This window comes from Hydra vulgaris, chromosome 13 (assembly GCF_038396675.1).
Source record: "Hydra vulgaris chromosome 13, alternate assembly HydraT2T_AEP".
Taxonomy (NCBI): domain Eukaryota; kingdom Metazoa; phylum Cnidaria; class Hydrozoa; order Anthoathecata; family Hydridae; genus Hydra; species Hydra vulgaris.
In genome coordinates this window covers 50,888,397-50,908,884 of record NC_088932.1, presented here as the reverse complement: position 1 = coordinate 50,908,884, position 20,488 = coordinate 50,888,397, and the positions used below count along the sequence as shown (strand labels likewise).

General features: G+C 28.5%; 1 protein-coding gene across 4 annotated transcripts in view; it reads right to left on the bottom strand.

Moving 5' to 3' along the window:
• The window catches only part of LOC105845300 (uncharacterized), a 211,880-nt gene that overhangs the window by 156,404 nt on the left and 34,988 nt on the right, over nucleotides 1-20,488 (bottom strand). For all 4 annotated transcript variants that reach the window (XM_065816628.1, XM_065816631.1, XM_065816630.1 and 1 more), the window contains exons 5-6: nucleotides 19,402-19,443; nucleotides 9,205-9,693 (exon numbers count right to left, since the gene is read on the bottom strand). In XM_065816628.1, coding sequence (XP_065672700.1) covers nucleotides 9,205-9,693; nucleotides 19,402-19,443 — 531 coding nt within the window. The remainder of the gene's footprint in view (nucleotides 1-9,204; nucleotides 9,694-19,401; nucleotides 19,444-20,488) is intronic.

Below are 20,488 nucleotides of genomic sequence, written 5' to 3'. Positions count from 1 at the left end.
TAACAAAAGAAAAAATAACTTTATAAAACAGCAAATAAATTCTATAAATCAAAATTAAATTGCCGCAATGCAATTTTTAAATGAAAGTAAAACTTTATAAAAATAAAAATATCTATAGAATTTGAAAAATGCTTTATTTTGTATTTTAAAAAATAGAAAAAGATAAAATAAAAAAATGTGAGTGTGAAAAAAATGTGTGACTACACATCCACTAGGGCATGTGGTTCGACAAAAGTTCTAACACTATTTAATAAACAAAATACTTTTTAAATGGCAAATAAATGCTATAAATCAAAATTAAAAAGAGATGCTGCCGCACTGCAATTTTAAAGTAAAACTAAATGTGTAAAACTTGATATATGATTTAACATTACATAACTAGAAGTTAACATAAGTTAGATATTTGCATACACTTTCGTTCACATTTTCGTATACAAAAAGTGCTGTGACTCTTTCTTGCCATTACCTCAGTTGCACTGGCTGTCATGAGTTAAGTGCAAACACGCACAAATAAGTAACGGCAGCAGCAACAGTAGGAGCAGCATTAAATTCACTATTAAATTATTATCGAATCTATTAGATTTTTTATATTTCCATATATATTCTGAATTTTATTCTATTTCTATATACTTCTGTGATTATGATTTATATTTTCTCTTTAGATGTTAAACAATAAAAAATTAATAAAATACTTCAAGAGATTTGCTGGCTCTGATCGAAACATTTTTCATGTAATGTCATTGTTCATATTATTAATAAAGATTATTAGTTTTTATTTTTTATTGTGAAGTCCATTTAATGATTTTCAAAATTGTTCAAAAATTACCACTATATTAGGAGACTATAAGGTATTTAATTACAACAGGAAAGAAGTTAAAAATCAAATTTTTCACCATGAGAGAACTTTCAAATGCTTCCTTATTAGAAAAAAATATGTTTAATGTTACCTTAACTTTTTTACAAGAGGTAAAATTAAATAACTATTTCAAAAGTAATAATCATATAATTTAATTGTTACTTATTTAAATTAATTTTAATAAAAATAGCATTATAATAACTAAAATAAGACAAAATTTTTAAATTGTTCAAATTTGAGCTCCTGAAGTATTGGGGCAAATATATTAGTATTCCATAAGTGATATGTCACATAACATCATCCGACTTCAGAACCTGATAATCAGATGATATATTTTGTAGAAGGTGGAGAACAGGCAGCTTTAGACTGTGCAACATAGCATGATACTTGTCTAAATGTGTAGTTTAAGTTAAATGCTGAAAATGAACAAGCATGTTGCTATCTGTATGTTGAAATTCCCTACTATTCTTTTTGATTTTAAACATTGTAAATGGAAAGTCAGGCAAAGAGGTAGCGAAAAGGTGATTGTCAGGATGCATAAAATAAGTCCTACAGGTGAGGTACTTTATCTTATATCAGTACTTGTGCATGTTAGAGGTGCCATGTCTAATGAAGGTCTGTGTAATGTTAAAGGTATAGTTTTTTTATAAAACATGTTCTCAATCACACCTATTACAAGATGACATTGAATGGAGAAAAACATTAACTGAGGCTGTTGCAACTCGGATACCAAAACAAATTAGACAACCGTTTTCCATTATTTTGATCTTCTGTGAACCTGATAATTCTTTAAATACTTAGAATGCCTTTATAAACATTTTATGATGGAGGACAATATTCAGCATTCAATGGAAGTTATAATTGCTGAGCAGGAAGCACTGCGTCTAATTGAATCTATAATTAATAACAATGGTGAAACTTTGGCTGATTATTATCTGCCTACTTTACATAAGTTTTTAGATAATGACCCAGAAAATGAAGAGGAAAATGTTCAGATTTTTATTGAAAAAGCCAACCAAGTTAGACAGTTATTAAATAATAATCAAGTTGCTGATGTTATCCTTACTGCACTAAGTAAACAACCTAACAACAGTCCTGATTGTTTTTTATGGATGGTTGTGCTGGTTGTTGTAAAACGCTTACATAAAATTATTTAATTGCCCAAATCTGCAGCAGACATAACATTATAGCACATGTAATGTAACTCCAAATTCCTTACATGGCCAATACTGAGGCAAGTTAGCCTGTATTTACTTGATGAAGTATCCATGATACCTATGATACCTAAAAAATGCCATTGATAAGCTACTATTAGATGTTTGCAATAACAAGTTTCTTTTTGGTGGTAAAGTTATTCATATGGATGTAAACTTTTAGCAAATTTTTTTTTTTAATCATCTTCCCTTCCAAAAAGGCTGCAAGCAACCACTAATTAGAGTTAGAAGTTACTGGAAGAGAAAAGATGAAGATTGTAGAGCAAGATAATGATTGAAAAACGACTTAAAGGATTGTAAATTATATAAATCAGGAAAGCAAGATGAAGGAAGCCAATTCCAAAGAATTGATGTTCGAGGAAAAAAACTAGATGAATAAGAGTTTTTGGAGCACTTAGGAACAGTCACAGAAAAAGGATGAGACTTAATTGAATGACGAGTAAAACGAAAATGAATTTTAGTAGATGGCACAAGAGACGCTAGCTCTTTAGAGCAGTACCCATTATAGTATTTGTAGAAAAGAGAAAGAGAAGCAAGATTACGACGATGTGATAATGGTTGGAGGTTGGCTGCATGAGCAGGTCCAACTATGTTTACAATGCATTTTTGCACTTTGTCTAAAAGAGAAAGGGCATCCTTTAGAAGGTCTGCCCTAAATATGGCAACAGTAAATCGGAGTAAGAAAGTGTCAAGCTCGATAAAGAGATGCAACCATAGCAGATGCTAATTTTGAAACGGATTTGATATATGGTTTCCAAAAAAGAGCCGAAGTAAGAGTTAATCCTAGAAGATGAAGAGTGGATGACTCATTGAGTACATTATTGTTTATAAATATAGGAAGATCTAAGTTATTGCAATAACGATTGGCAGAAAAAAATTGAATTTTATCTGTATTGAAGTTCACCAGCCACTGTGAGCCCCATGCTGTAGCAGAAGTGAGATCCTTTTCAAGCTCAAATGCCCCCTCCAAGCAATCAGAGAGTGTTGGCTTCTTATCATGACAAGAATAAATGGTAGTATCATCAGCAAACAATGCCACCTTAGATGTGAAAATATCTGGAAGATTGTTAATGTAAATTAAAAAGAGTATAGGGCCAAGGATAGACCTTAAGGAACCCCTGAAGTTACATGATAAGAAGAAGAGTGCGGTCCATCAAGGACAACTTTGACACTACAATTGGAAAGGAAGGATTCAATTATCTTAAAAATGTTACCAGATACACCGTAAGAAGTAAATTTATGGAGAAGACTAGCATGCCATACTTTATCAAAAGCATCAGAAATGTCAAAAGCGATAGCCTTAACCTCTCCACCTTTATCTAATGCAAGATAAAACCTATGGGTTATTACTGTTAGCAAATCAGCTGTAGAACAAGAAGATCAAAATCAATATTGATGATCAGAAAGAGAGTTGGATTCAAGATGAGAGATTAAGTGTTTGTTAATTAAAGATTCAAAAAACTTGCTTATGATAGGAAGAAGACTAATGGGACGGTAGTTAGATAAATCAGATCGCTCTCCAGAATTTTGAAAATAGGGATGACAGATGTCACTTTCCATCAGAATGGATAACAAGACTCTGATAAGCACTTGCTAAATAGTTTTGAAAGTATAGACAGCTCCGAAGAAACCTTCTGCAAGACTATAACAGATATATATTGTCCGGACCATAGGCTGTAGAAGAGTCTAAGCAGGAAATCACTTTAGATACAGAAGCTGGAGTGATAAGAATATCAAGTAATTGATCAACCTGTTTGACGGCTATATGAGGTAGAACGCAACTAGTGGAATTCAATCTCTTGTATGGTTCAGACTTTGTCAAGGTGACAAAGTCTGAACCATACAAGAGAGGTAGAATTATAAATTCGCCCTTATGATTAATACTACTAAAGATTCTCTAGAAGTCACAAGAGCCTAATTTTTGTGATGAAGTACAAGATTTTATGACCTGAGAATAGTGGGCTTTGGCGTTAGACAAAACCTTTTTACAATGGTTTCTAGCAGTAATAAACAGACGTCTGTTTTCTGGAGAATTGTTTTCCTGATAGATATGGATGTAACGGTTTCGATTAGCAATTGCAGCAGCACAATGTGAGGATAACCATGAAGAAGAGTGAGGCTTGACCTGGAATCACCGATTGGGAATAAAAGATTCCATGCCAGCCAGAATTCAAGAAGTTATGTAAGAAGCGCATTTGTTAACAGGAAGACAAAAGATTTTTACCCAAGGGCCATCACAAAGAAAATCACGGAAAGAGTCCCAGTCAGCTTTAAGGTAGATGTAAGAGGTATGATGATAAGGGGATTTAGATGATGAAGAAGAATAAAATAATAATTGTTTTAGAGAGATCAAACTGTGATCAGAAGCACCTAAGGGTGAATGTGGAGAACCTGAGCACTGACTAGGATCAGAAACAAGACATAAATCGATTAGAGAAAGTAAATGATTCATGTTGTCTGGAAAGCGGGTTGGAAAGTTGACTATTTGAGTTAGAGATTGAGAAAGGCAAAAGTTTTGGGCTATAATGCTTGCAGAGTCACTGACACTAGAGACAAGCCATTCAGTGTGGTGAGCATTAAAGTCACCACCAACAACAATATTAGCTGATGGATAAAGAGAGAGGGCTTGGTCAATATGATCAGAAATTCCAGATAAGATCCAGTTGTTAGAAAAGAGCAACTAGCTGATATTGTTGAAAGTATAAAATGCTCTCAACATTGGCAACATGTTCATTAACAGAAAATATGAGAGTTCAGGCTGAACATGAGTATTTCTTTTAATGGTAGAAATGACATTAATTCTTTTAAAACTTGGTAGTGGAACATTACCTGTAAAAACAGATGGTTCCTTTTGTGGGTGCGTCAAAATACCTGAGCAGTGCTTGCTTGGCGAAAATGAATCTATAGTAGACAAGATTTTTGGAGTTAAAGAAGAAGATGATTATGCAAAATATGTTATTTTAACACCCATTAATATAGATTTATTAGCAATAAATAAAGAAGTCCAAGGAGACCAGTTTACCAGGTGATGTTTAGATCTATTTAAGTGCTGAAACAATTGAAACAGAGGATCGTAATAAAAGCAATAATATTCCTGTTTTTAAATAGTTTGACTCCATTGGGTTTTAAATAGTTTGACTCCCTGTTTATTGCTTGAAACTAAAAATTAGTGTTGTTATAATGTTACTTAGAAATTTGCAAATAATTAAATTCTTAATTATTTGCAATGAGACCCGAATAATAGTACATGCTCTACAAAATAATTACATTATTAGGCAAGTTCCAACAAGTAACAGTTTACAAACAACGTTGTGTTTACAAACAATGTTGTGTTTACAAACATCTTTGTATAACAATGTTGTGTTTACAAACAACATTGTATTTACAAAAATTGTTGTATAACAATGTTATATCTACAATATAATATACACTTATATACTACATACAATAAATATATACTACAATATATACTTAATATATTAACGCTTATTGTTTTAGTAATAATGTTAGTAACCATATTTTTATAAAAAATTTAACAAAACCAATTTTGTTTCTAGAAACTACTTGTTGCTACTGGAAACACAATTGTTAAAGATTTTTAGATAAATTTTAAATAACTATAAAATATCAATCAAAATTAATAAAAATTACTGAAAAATAGTGATGTTACGCTTTTATATTGATAAACGTTTAATTCACTCAACAATATAAGGCAAATTATTTAACGATCTATATTATATGAAGCAATAATTTTTTTGCTTTAGATTTTTTGGATAAAATAAACAGAAACATTCTTAGTAAACATTTGAGACAACTTATTTTGCATTTCTTGGTGATCTTTTTTATTAATTAACCAGAGTTTAATTTTTATAAATTCTAAAATATGGTCTGAAGAATGTCTTTTCATGAGTATTGTTGTTAAGTTAAATGTTTTAAACCAAACTCATTTATTGCATGATTTTTATAAGAAAGAGTTAATATTATAAATATTCCTCAAATTGTATTAATGGAATACCATAGCATTTGAATTTTCATCAATGTCTGAATAGTTACAACACCTAAAAAGACTTACTATTACCAGGAGATCTTTAAGCAAGATAAACTGGTTCAATGAATGCTTTGTGTATTCCAGAACAAGATTTTTTTTATAGTGGATTTTTAAAGTCATCATGTTAAACAACATTATATTTAATAAATGTTATATATTTGTTAAATGTGTGATTATGTTATTGAAATGTTAAATGTTTGATTTAAATTGTTTAATGTTATATTTGTAATTAATTTATAAATGATTATTGTTTTATTATAAAACACCATAGGGTTAAAGTTAGATGTTTAAAAAAAAGTTTAAATGAATTTTGAAAAAACCCAGTTGTTGTTGTTACTGGGAACACACTTGTTGTTGTTATTGGTAACCCAATTGTTGTTACTGGAAACCCAGTTGTTGTTACTAGAACCAAGTTATTGTTGTTACTAGAATCCCAGTTGTTATTGTTACTGGAAATCCAGTTGCTGTTGTTGGAAACCTAGTTTTTGTTACTGGAAACCCAGTTGTTTTTTGGCTTCAAAACCTATAACTTTTTTTTATGTGGTTGTTATATATAGAAAAACAAAAGTTAAATATCTTATGCTATGTACAATTGTTGTGAGTAATCATTGTGTTGTTATTGTTGTGATGTTTTGTGTTGATAGACAGCTTGGCTTACTTTCCTATTGGTGTCTATTGTTAAAAATGACTATTAGTTAGTTTCATTACTATAACTCACAGTTTCTAATCATTCACTAGAAGCCAAGACAAGAGATTTTATATCTCAATTTGAATTTTTATCTTAAATGTTGTTAATAGGTTTGTTCTTTGAACAGATTTGTGGTAATGCGGTAGTGGTGTGATTGTGGAAATGCAGTAGTGGTGTAGTGGTAAAGCGCTCGCTTCATAAGCGAGAGGTTCCGAGTTCGATCCCCACCACGTCCCTGGTAGTACCGCGCTCAACTTGTTTCTCCGCGCAGCGGCCTTGTTCGTCAAGGTTCGTGTTTCGGAGCTATAGAGTTGAGAGAGGGTTATTAACCACTAATAAGTAGCCTCCTCCTCTGTAGTGGCCTTCTCGGCCTTGAGGAGGTGAATATATAAAAAAAATAAAAAAAATAAAAAAAAAAGATTTTATGGTTAGCTTTTCAACAAATATTTTAAAGCCATTGCAAAAATGATATCATAACAAAGTAGGTTTGTTATCTGTTTTCTTTGTAGTTATTTTCGATTAAAGATTTTTTCTTTAACCAACTTTATTACCCTGGATCACATAAATATTTCAATAATAAATGAATAATCACTGTCACTATTGGTAATAAACATTATTTCTTATTTTATTATTTTTTAGAAACTAAGTATGTGCAATTTAACAACACCATCAATGATTGCTGCATTAAAAGATGATGTACATTAATTACATTAATTTGATGATGTGTTTATTTGATATAGACCACAATCCGTAATGACTTGACAGAAGGAAAAAATGAAGAATAATGAAAGAAAAGATTGCTGCCCCATACTAAACCCTCAGTTGATGTAGCAGCATGCCTTTGGAACAACAGGCTATAAGATAGTCAATATATGTACTAAAGAAATCTTGGATTGATATTATGTATATGGATTTTGCTTAGGGCTTTGATGTAGTATACCATAATAAATTAGTTTATAAACTTGAAAAATATGGTGTTTATAAACAGCTATTTGGATGGATACATTTATTTTTATCTAATAGGAAACAAAGAGTTGTCATAGAAAAAACAAGAATCCAATTGGGATTGGATACTTCACTAAGGATACTCCATTATTACTAGTTAAGCACCCTAAGGATCTATTATTAGGTCTATTTTGCTCATTATATTCATAAATGATATTGTTATAATCCTGCTCTAAAGCAAACCAAATGTTTGGTATGCTAAATTGTACCTTTTCAAATTGAGGTTGTATTCTTTGAAAATGCCTATTTACTTTGTATATTTAGATCACAAACTGTATTTTCAATATCTGTATGGAATCTATATTTAAAGAGTGACATTAAAAAACTTGAAAAAATTCAAAAAAAAGCTACAAAGATCCCTTTCATAGTAAAATATCTTAACATTATAGGTAGAAAATAAAAAGTTTAAAAGAAAAATTAGGGATGCCCAAAAAAACTCCAAATGGTGAAGACCAATATATCAAATCTATGTTTTGGACATCATTTTTTAAATTTAAATGCAAAAAAAAATTCCACCAATAAAGTCAATTGTATTATTGATAAACTATTCAAATTCATGTCTTCATTGTTGTAGTTGTTGTTTTAGCTTTATTTAGTTTGCCTGCCTAATTTCTCTTTAAAGGAATAATTTTGTGCTATATTTGAACATATCATTTGTACTGTCGCCAGAGGTTTGAACTGTTTTTGAACATTTCAAACAACACACATTGTTGCATTGACCTGCACATTAATTTTCTGCTTGTATAAAATAGACACTCACGGATAAAAATTCTATGATGAATTTTATCTATGAGTGTCTTATAAGATGGATGATCGTAGCTTTTTTGATTTTTGATTTTAATTTTTTGCAATTTTACTGGTAATCATGCATTTCGATTTGATTTACGGGTAAATCAGAAAATCAGTGTGGCAATCCTATAGATTTAGCATTTGCTGAATTTTTTCGCTTACTTTTTTCCATACAGCTTTTTCAGAAAACAAAGAACAATGAATAATGAAAAAGAAAAAGAATAAATAAAAAATTTGTTTTTGAAACTATTGCAGTGCTAACCCAAACCCTTAGTTGATGTATTAGCACGTTTAGTCAGTCAATGTATTTATTGAAGTTCCTGGCAGCTGGCTATTTCAGTATGACATTAGGCTACTTATTTAAACATACTTATTTAAACACACTTATTTAAACACACTTATTTAAAAACACTTATTTAAACACACTTATTTAAAAACACTTATTTAAACATACTTATTTAAACATAGTTATTTAAAAACACTTATTTAAACAAACTTATTTAAACATAATTATTTAAACACACTTATCTAAACGCACTTATTTAAACATACTTATTAGTTATAGTTGTAGTCTTCAGATTAGTAAAATTGTAATAATGCTTACCAATATTCCCATTTAAAATTCTTAGATCTTTAAGGAAACCATACTGTGCATCATGCCACGGGTCAGCTGCATAAACTGCTACATTTTTAAATGACTGTGGCTTGGTATTTTTAATGCTATGAACAACTTTTCCATTAATATGCACAATAAATTTAAAAATTTTTTTGTGCCGTATTTGAGATATTCTAATGCTTGACCATTCATTGAGAGAAAGTGGTTCAGAATTAAAACTATAACTACCATCTCCATTTATTGCTGAAGAAATAGTTAATCTTCCCGAGCCATCTTCATGGAAAAATACTGCAGGAGTTCTTTCACCATATTGCCCATTATCTTCTCCTATTGTCAAATGAATAATACTTTTCAACCCTTTTGAATATATGCTGGGTTTTAACTTAAAAGAAACTGTATATGCTTTTTCTAAAGATATTAACTTTGCAATCATGGTATTTTGTGTTAGGACACGCTCATTGACATCTTCCACATATTCTGAAAAAAAAAGAAAATATGAAAGAATATAATCATAAAAGAAACACAATTATATGACTATACTTTTATTTTATAATGACTATTCCAATTAGTGGCGTAACAACTGGTTGCAAAAAGATGGAGTCCATCAACCCTGAAAAAATGCTGTTTACAATGTTGAAGCCTCTTTGGCTCTTTGCTAAAAACTAATTTGCTCCCGGTCCACATTGAATGCTAACTAATAATTAAAAGCCTTGTTATCAACTTTATGAACTATTTACATTTAGTTTGCTTTTCATATAAACAGTCTGTGGTTGCTTTGTTATTATAACTTATATTAAAATAACTAATTAAAAAATTACTTTATTGACTTCTTTTAGTCTTAAAATACTAGAATAACAAAATGGTAATAAACAATATTTATATTCAAATTGCTTTAAAAACTACATTAAGTACAAACATTTATGTATTTTTTTAGTATAAAAACAAAAATAAAAAGGAGAAAAAAATTGTTAGTGGTGCACAATAGCAGTAAATAATAAATCAAAAAACTAAAAGAATAGAATCACAGATACAGAAAAATCTTAGTATCCCAGAGATTTACCACCCCATTTTAGTCACCCTAGAGTTAAATGTTTCTGGTTCTAGTTGTGCTGATTTAAACATAAAACAAAATGGTCTTTAGTTCCTGTAAGTAGAGTAGAAAAAAAGTTTTGCCAAATGCTGTGGCTTGCAAATTTACATTTGAAGTCTTACTTTAGGACTTTTTAGGCTGGAAAATTATCTTTAGTTTGATTCTTAGAAATATTATATTTATAGTAACCATAGTAACCTCATTTTAAGATGCTTAATTTTGAATTCATAATGCAACTAAAATATTTTTTATTTAAAAAAAAAAAAAAAATCAAATTGAGCGCAACTCAAAAACTAATAACATTTTGCTGAACTCTTTACATGAAGTAAGTGTAAAGAACATGAAGTACATGAAGTAAGTGTAAAGTAAGAACATGAAGTACATTAAGTAAGTGTAAAGTAAGAACATGAAGTACATGAAGAAAGTGTAAAGTAAGAACATGAAGTACATGAAGAAAGTGTAAAGTAAGAACATGAAGTACATGAAGAAAGTGTAAAGTAAGAACATGAAGTACATGAAGAAAGTGTAAAGGTTAGTTAAAAACTAAATGTTTTCTTGTATAAAAGTATTGTTTTCCATCAATTATCATCGCACTTATGAGTAGTATTTTCACAAATTATTACATTAAAAAATTGAGTAGTATTTTTACATAAGTATTATATTTAAATCTTTTTAGCAACTGAAGTCAGGGTCAAACCCAGACCTGTTTGGTACTGCTAGAGCAATATGGGCACCCAAAAAAATGCGCCCAAAAAAATTTATTATTTTTTACTTTTATTTTTGCTTTTTTATTAAAAATAGGAAAAAAGTTTTGGTTTCAAAGATAGTAGCAAATATCTAACTTTCTGTTTATTTTAGCTGGGTTTTTATTTTCAGGGGCCATATTCTCTTTTATTTTAGCTAGTTCTTTTTTTTTTTCATGGACCATATTATTTCTCCGCTAAGCTTAACGGAGCGTTAGTCAAAAATTTCTTTTACACTAATAAAAAAATTCTTTAAAAATATAATTTTTTAAACATATATGTTTTCATTTAGTATTTGTTTTACTTAAACAATTTTAAATAAAGTTTTTGTCATTTTTTTTCTTGGAAGTATTGCAATGAAATTTCAGACAAATGCTTCGTTAAGTTTAACGGAAAGAAAAGGATTCTGCTGTTGGACAACATAACTCCATTAATATTTAAAGCTGTCATTTGGTTACTATAAAAAAATGAATTTATTACAAAACTCAATTTAAAGACAATGGAATGTATAAAAATTTGTTTTTCGAAAGATAGAACTTTTATAGATAGAAATTTTAAAATATTTGTTAAAACTTTTGCTTTTTGGCAACTAAGGAATAGCATTTAACTAAGAAGTTCATGCCTCCATTACCAATTGCAGAAAATATGTCCAGAGCTAGCATTGAACCCTGGCTTTCTTGCTTCTTAGGCAAGGACATTAACTATTACCTCATGTCTGCTGAATTTTGATTTTAACAAAAATAGAGAGTAAAAAGCAAGAAAAATGGAATAAGATGCTGCTTAAGTCTTTTCTTTTAAAATAATAAATTCTTTGAAAAAGTTGTCTATTTTCCATAACTTTTTTGTTTTTAAAAAAACAAATTTATTACAATTTTTTGAAAAATTGTCCATTATTGATTTCTTCTTTGTTTCTAGAGAGTGTTGATCAAATATCTTTGATACGAGACTTAGTGGTTGTTGGATTTTGATGCCATTATTGTCAAAAAGAGACTTCTATTTCTATTATAATATTTAAGTACTTCTATTGCATGTGCATTAAAATCTTAAATATTAACATATAATAAAGTATAAATAAAAAAATATTAAAATGGCATCTAGATTATCTTGGTCTATGTTGTTTCACTCAAAATATTGGCCTAATTGTCAACAGCTATTTCTTCGTCTAATAAACCACATGCTTGTTGATGTTCTCTTCAAGCAATTCGAAAGGATCAGCTTTACAATTTATATTTGCAATCTGTATTTTCTGCAAGATGTCTGTCTTTCTAAAACAATTCTTTACGTTTGTCACTTATCAACATAGGTAGCTTTTCACTAAACCCTGCTAACCAATCCGCCATTCCTGCTGCTACCTGTTAAACAAAGTTTGCTAAATTTTCCTCCTACACATTGTTCACCTTTTAGATCAAAGGTTTTTGTCAGAAGCTGTTAATAAAATAAACAAAACTCGATAACGTTTTATAAATTCCTCAATTCATACCTTAGAAGGATTGTGGGCAAATGGGTATGCTGCCATTTTGCTGCCATTTTCTCTGTGCACGCCCTTTCCTTGCCAGACATAGTTTAAAAAACAACATTATGTCTATTTTTCCACCAATCTAGCCACCCTAAGCCATGTATTCATATACTTGTCTGTTAGCGTCACGAACCATTTATATACAGCTTTATCAACGGAATCATGCTTTACAAAACTTAACTTTTGTCTCTTTGCTCCAAACTGACTAGACTCTTAATGATTATCTCCACTTTATGCTTAATCCAGTAAGTTAAATGTTTTGAGGAACACTAAATTTTTTGGCTACATCCTTTTTAGTTAAATTTTTACTGCACTACATTTAATGTGTTTTTTTTTTTATAATTTGATAATATTATTATTTTTACATATATACATATATATACTTTAATTTAATTCAATAAAGTTATATTTAAAATATAATGCAATGGTATTATGAGCCAAAGAAAACGTTATATAACTGACAGGGTGTTTGTTAAGGAGAGCAAAAAATTACTTCGAATAAATGAAACTTCAAATAACTGCAGGTTCGAATAACTGATGGATATATGCATGAGTTTGTTAAGGAAAATTCACAGGAATGAAAATTGCTCTGAATAAGCAGGAAAATCGAATAAGTGCCGGTTCAAACAATCAGGAGTTTACTATATTTTTAATTATATATACATTTATTTTTTTAATTATTATGTTTACCATAAATATTTGTTTTATTTAAAAGGCACCTTAAAGCACTGTGAAAATTATAAACCTTTAGAAAAAGTCAAATGAACAGTATTGCTAGCATTTGAATCGAAATGAAAATTAAAATATGCTAAAAACTTAGATTTTGTATATGAATAGTTATTGTCTACAATATATTATATAAAGACAATAACTATTCGAATAGAAGACATAAGCATTTAATAAGTGTAATTACTACAACTTTAATTTTGGAAATAACTACTAAAATTAGATTTACTAAAATATCGTTACTAAACGTATAAAATACTTTAAATAATTTTCAATAAATATTTACTAATATTTACAACTTAAACATTTATTAAAATCTTAAATAAATTTTTAACGTAACTAAAGTAGCATACACTTATGTCCAATGCTAATTTCAAAGAAATGCCTTTTACAATGAGAGGCTATTTTAAATCAACTCCTTATCTTTGCATAAAGCTAAACAAGGTGAACAAGTTTTATTTTAAAACCATTGTCGCAGCATTGATTTTAACCTGGAGGTGGGTGAGCTGAGGCTACCTCAAGAAAATCACTCTTCACCCCTTCACGCATCCAAAAAAACGGCATCCAAAAAAAAGGTATCCAAAAATAAGCTCTGGGTTCGTCACTGAAAGAAGAATTAAATAACATATATTAAAGAATATATATTACTGCAAAATAGAGCTTTTTAACAACTTTTTAACAACTTTTTTTACATTTTACAAATTATACTCGAATATAAAAGGTTTTACAAATGGTAAATGAATGTATAAAAGCAGTATAGAAACAGAGACAGAAAGGTATATATTATGTTTAAAAAATACATATTACAAAGACGTTTAACATTATTTGAAATCAATATGCTTTCGGATGATTTCTATTTACTCTTATTGCTTAAAAATATAATAATAGAATTAAATAAAAAATTTCAATTTATGTCAAATGTAGAATGTGAGAATGCATAAAAACCAAACTGCTAAAAATGTTCAAAAATGTAAAAGAAAAGCAAAGAAAGAACAAGAAGCTAAAAAAATTACCAAACTTGATGTATTTTTTAAAAAGGTGGAATACAAAGAAGAAGCTACATGAACTTCTTAGTATTTGACAGCTTCTAAAGAGAAAGAAGCAATTTCTGAAAGTCAAATTGAAAAGGCTGCATCAAGATTAGGAATAATATTCATTTGAAAATGTCAATGTTTTTGAAGCAGAAATAGACTTGCAATTAAATAGAGGTAACGATATTTGATTATAGTTGTCAATCTAATGATATTTTATTTTGAATGAAGAATGAACCAGAAAATGTTCAATACAATGACAATTTTCAACTATCAACACAACATTACAAACGACATGATCAATTCTGCTCTAAATCATTTTTATTGGAGGAAAAAGCAAATGGTGAAAAATATAATTGTGAATTTCTCCTCAAAGTAAAGTGTTTTTTGTTTTGTGTGTAACTAACTGTTTGAACGATTGAAAAAATGCTGTTTTGTTATTGAAGTCATGAAAAATCATGCGAGCATAGGAAGGTTTAATGGCTTACTTGGTTTGCAAAGTGACAATACATTAGATAATTAATTAATGAAAGAAACAAGAAAAGAATAGAAATTTTGGCGAATGGTTCTGAAATGAGTAGTAGCAGTTATCTGTACATTAGTTGAAAAAAATTGCATTTAGAGGCTCAAATGAGTTGTTTAGTAATTGAAGGTAATGGGAATTTTTATTCTAGAATTGATTGCCCAATTTGACCCTTTTCTAAAAGAACATATTAAAAAATATGGTCATGTTTGTTCTGGCAAAACCACATACCTCTACAAAAGAGTTTGTGATGAGCTCATTTCATTGATGGCAAAATAAGTTCTAGAGGCCATTGTGGCAGATGTGAAAAAATCAAAACACTTTGGAATTTCTGCTGGCTCTGCCCCAATGTATTGCACACAGGATAACTTTCTCTAATTCTAGGATATATTGGTACAATAGATATTGTACTTGAGGATCACGCTGGCACAAATTAAGCTGTAATGAGAGTCAATTTTTAGTTAATAAAGCTGGATTTATCTTTTTAAACTGCAGATATCATTCATACGATAATGCTTCTAACATAAGTGAAAAGTACATGGGAATGCAAAAAATTAATTTTGGATAAAAATAGCCAGGCAAAGTTTTACCATGTGCAGGACATTCGCTAAATTTGGTTGGATTTTGAGGAGCTGAGGCTTGCATTGAATAGTACAGCAGATTACCTCTTTTTTTTATTCATCTACAAAAAAAGATGGCATGTTCTCCAAAATAAATCTTAAAAATCGGTAAAACCTTTACCAAAGTCTTTATCAAACTTGAGCCAATTCTGTCAAGGTAATAAAGAATTACAAAAATATAATTGAGGCATTAACAAGTCTTTTTGACGATGATATTTTTGATACAGCAGCTAGAGCAGAGGTGCAAAATATTCAAAAATGGAGGAGTTTGAGTTTACACTGCAAAAAGTGTCTTATAACAAAATGAATGCAATATGTAAAAATGTGCAAGATCCAAAAATAACTTTAGATAGTGCTGCTCATTAATTTTGATCCATGGAAAAAGGCATAGACAAAGTCTTCAATGTTTTTAGATTTTTTTTTCCTTAAATGTTTATCTTTGCAGTGACAGAAAAGTGTCTTGTATTAAAAAAAATTGCATTTAAGAACATTCCTTTTGCTCTCAAAATATTAAAATACTTATTAAAGACAAGTTTTACCTATTTTTATTTAAGTTTATTTAAATTTTAGACAAATTTATTTTCTCAAGACAAATTTTACCTTAGCAGTCAAAGGAAATATTTTTTCCAAAGCATTTTGACTTTCTTCTATTATTAAAAACTTTTTTTTAAATAACTTTATTTAGGAAGTGTTTTTTAAACACAGGTGCAGCTCTTGCAAATGCTTTGCGATGTGACATTAATATCTCTTGAAATATGATACCATCTCTTGATTGACAAATTGAATTGACAATTGAAAATCATTTGTCAATTAAATGAACAAAAAATGAAACTACAATATACAAATATATAAATTTTTCTCTTAACAAAAATATCAGTTAACTTGCCTTGGTTGATGGTGAAGTCAATCAGACAACTCAAACAAGTAGAACAACTTATCTCAAGAAGCAATGCTCTAAAAATGCACTGAACTTAAACATCATCTGACATTTATTTAGAAAGATCTTGTATTACTGGTGCTATAAAAATAGTTCTTGTTATTAAAAGTTTCAGTGTTTTACAAGAACATAACAGCGTTGAAAGTGTACAGGTTGTTCTTATTGGTAATACCTATATATGGTTAGAGACCAAATTTGTTAAGTGATAAGACTGATAAGTGGTTTAGTGGTAAAACTAGAAGAGCTTTTTAAATAAATCAAACACATCATTGGATGTGCAGTACATAAAAACAAACTTCTACTAATAGCCTTTTTCTTTAAAACTTTTTTGGATTAATTTGCCTATATTTATAACACAGTTAGTATTGCAAGAAATTGCAAAGAAAAACATGGGAAAATATCTGCTAGCTGCAGAGACAATTCTAAGATAAACATACATGAACAATATTATCAACAAGAAAACCTTGAATTATATAGGCAATTAGTTACAGTTTGGAGTTGTGCATGTACAAAAATGGTTGTCAAACTTCTACTAAAGACAGGTCTCAAAAAGTATACTTGGATAAAATTGAATTGTTTTCAGCTAAAACATTATTGAATTGCCTTCAGTTAAAACATCAGGAATTATGTTGTTTACTAAAAGAATATGTTTTCATATTTAAATACCATGCACCTGACAGAAAATTCTTATTCACAAAAAAAAACTTTCTGGAGAAGCGACACTATTTGACCAACTTATATTGCTTTTGGTTAGATTGGTCACAATGCACAATAAGAGCAAAGATGCTTTTACACCAATTGAATCAGTTGGATCCTAAATTAGCTGAACTACCAGCTGAATGGTTTCAAGAATTAAAAGATTTACAAGATATAAAAATACCAAGATTCATTCAAAATCATAATAAGGGTTCGGTGGTATTCTCATTACACACATTTACAGATGCTTCAGAAATAATATATGAGACTGTTATTTACCCAAAATATCAATTAAAACTATCATGGTGCAGTATTAGGACTAAGGTTAAGCTACAGTGTTTGAGAAACCTAAAGTCAACATAAAGTAGTGACATTTTGGTTAGAAAGCATGAATGTGATTTGGTGGATACATAATCAAAATAGGAGATTTTAGCCATTTGTGGCTAACATAATCAAAAAAATGTATATAGAAATAAACATCAGTAGAGATTGTGGCAACCAAAGAAAACCCTACCAATGATATAAAAAGAGGAATTACAGTATCGGAACTATAAAAAAAATTGGTGGAAAAAACCAAAATTTATGATTAATCAAAAGAAATGGCCAGAAAGAAAGTTATGGAAGCATGGCAAAAACAATATACAAGCTAAGAAGAAATTTAACAATGTTAGTGCTGGTAATAGAGAATTTTAATTTGGACTCGACTTACAAGAGTGCTCTGCTGGATATATCATTTTGTAAGCAACTACAACCAAAAATAAGCAGTTTTATGAAACAACTACAACCTGAAAAGTTTTTTGACTTGAATGAATTATTAAAGTTTGCAAAAAAAGAAATTTTCAAAGAAGAGTATATGGCACTGTTAGGTGAAAAATTACAGAGGCATTAAGTGGAATTTTAGCCCCTTGATTAGGACACATTTTGGAGGAGTACATGAGACAATGATAAAGGCCAATATTTTGATATATAATATTTTGGGTAACGCTGATACTAATAACGAAGAATTGATGACAGCATTCACTGGAGCAGAAGCATTGACCAACTCAAGACCTTTAACATACCGATCAGCTGATGCTAATGACAATATTTTATTAATACCACATGCATTTTTTTGTAGGTGGCAAATTTGCACCAAAAAGCATTGATACTGAGAGATACAAACTAAAGAAACATTGGCATAGAATTCAAGAACTTATGCACCATATTCCAACCTTAAATTCAAGAAAAAAAAGGCTCCATGAAAAAAGTAATATTCAAGTTGGAGATGTTTTAGTTGTTTCATCAGATACAACAAGAGAAAAATGACAATTAAAAAGAGTTTTAGAGACATACTTTGGCACTTATAGGCATACTCGTATATATATATATATATATATATATATATATATATATATATATATATATATATATATATATATATATATATATAACTTTGCTGGTTTAGGTCAACACTGTTCTTATATATTATGTACACTCTAAGTTTTATGTCAACTTTTAACCGAACAGTTTTTTTAAAACAAGAATAATTAAAAAAAAACCCCAAGCCCTCAGCTGTTGTACGCACTGAAGCTCCCACAGATAAATATTTCTTTCAAATATATATTTTGATAAACTTTCAGATATATTTATAATTCAGATATATAAGATAACTTATATATCTGAATTAGAAATAGTACTACCACAGTTTTAATAACTTGAGTTATTGGAACTGTAATAGTAATTTTTCATGTTATTAAATAAAATAAAAAAACTATCAAAAATAAGATACGATGTTCAGAACTTAGAAATAAAAGTTCTGGAATTCATTTAAAAGTTCAGAATCTGGAAATCTCTTACTATTATATCCAAAATCAATTGTGAAGCATCAACTAAGTTCCATAAGCTTGGTAACAGAAAATATTTGTTAATTGTTTTAAATGTTAAGCAATTAAATGCTGAAAACTACTTTTGAAATTGAAATATTTTCTTTATTTTACAGTATTTTAAATAATTTTTACAGACAGAACTAAGCACATTAATTTTTCTTTATTGTTTTGATTCTATATAACTGATTCATAATCCTTATATTATATAACTTTATATAAGCTTATATCCATATAACTTATGTTTAATTCTTATGCTTTATAAGTCTGTTTCATTATCCTTATGTGCATTACACTGCTACTTACTACAATTTATAATAGTTTTATGTCTAAAAACTTTCAAAAATTTAATTCAAATATTTCAATAACTCAAATAGCTGTTAATGTGAAATAAACAAATACTAATTCAAACAAAAGTTTAAAACAAATAAAAAAAACAACCTGTGGTAACAAATTCTGGTTTTTGAACTTTTATTTTTTCAACTAAAAAAAAATTAAAAAATCATTATTATTATTATTATTATTATTATTATTATTATTGTTATTATTATTATTATTATTATTGTTATCATTGTTATTATTATTGTTAATGTTGTTATTATTGCTATTATTATTATTGTTTTATTATTATTATTATTATTATTGTTATTGTTGTTATTATTATTGTTATTATTATTATTGTTATTATTGTTATTATTTCAATTTAAATTAAATAAATCAAAATCAAAATAAATAAATGAATAAATAAAAGATTTAAAATCAAGAAAAAGAAAGAAAATAAAAAGAACAAAATAAAAATATAAAAAGTATGTAAAAAAAAAAATTATATTGTTTTACAAATTTTTAAGTAATTAAAAAGTTCTAAAAAATAAACTTTTACTACAAAATTTTACTTTTTTTAATCTAAAAAAATTTTCCTTAAAAAAATCTTTTTTGAAAACTTCAGTTAATTCATCAAACATAGCTTTGGTAAAACAGCTTTACCTAGTTTATAAGCCTCTCTCATTTATAAGTTTTTAACTTCTTTAATCTTCTAATCCTTTACTTAACTTTTTTGATTGATGAGCCTCTTCATTCATATTATTAATCAGTTATTTTACAAGTAGAAGGAATAAAGTAATCAACTTATGATATATTAAACACTTTCTCGGTCTATCTTGATGCACAACCATTTTGTGCGATGACTGTATTGTTATTCTTATCAACTTTGTTATTTTTAAATCATTATTATGTTGATTTTTAACCTTGCTGATTATTAACTTTTTAGCTGTATTACAAATTTAATATAATAGGTATTATATAACAGCATTTGATGCAAGGTGTTCGCAAATGGCGGATGTGTCTATCTAACAGTTGATAGGAGAAGGAAAAAAGAAAAGAAGAAAGAAATTATTTAAATTAAAAGAATAAAACTTATCAATATAAAAGAAGATAAAAGTATTTGCAAATTATATATAAAAGTCAAAAAGTTAACTTCTAATCTTTTGTTTAAAAAAATTACTTAAGTTATAAATTATTATTATATATT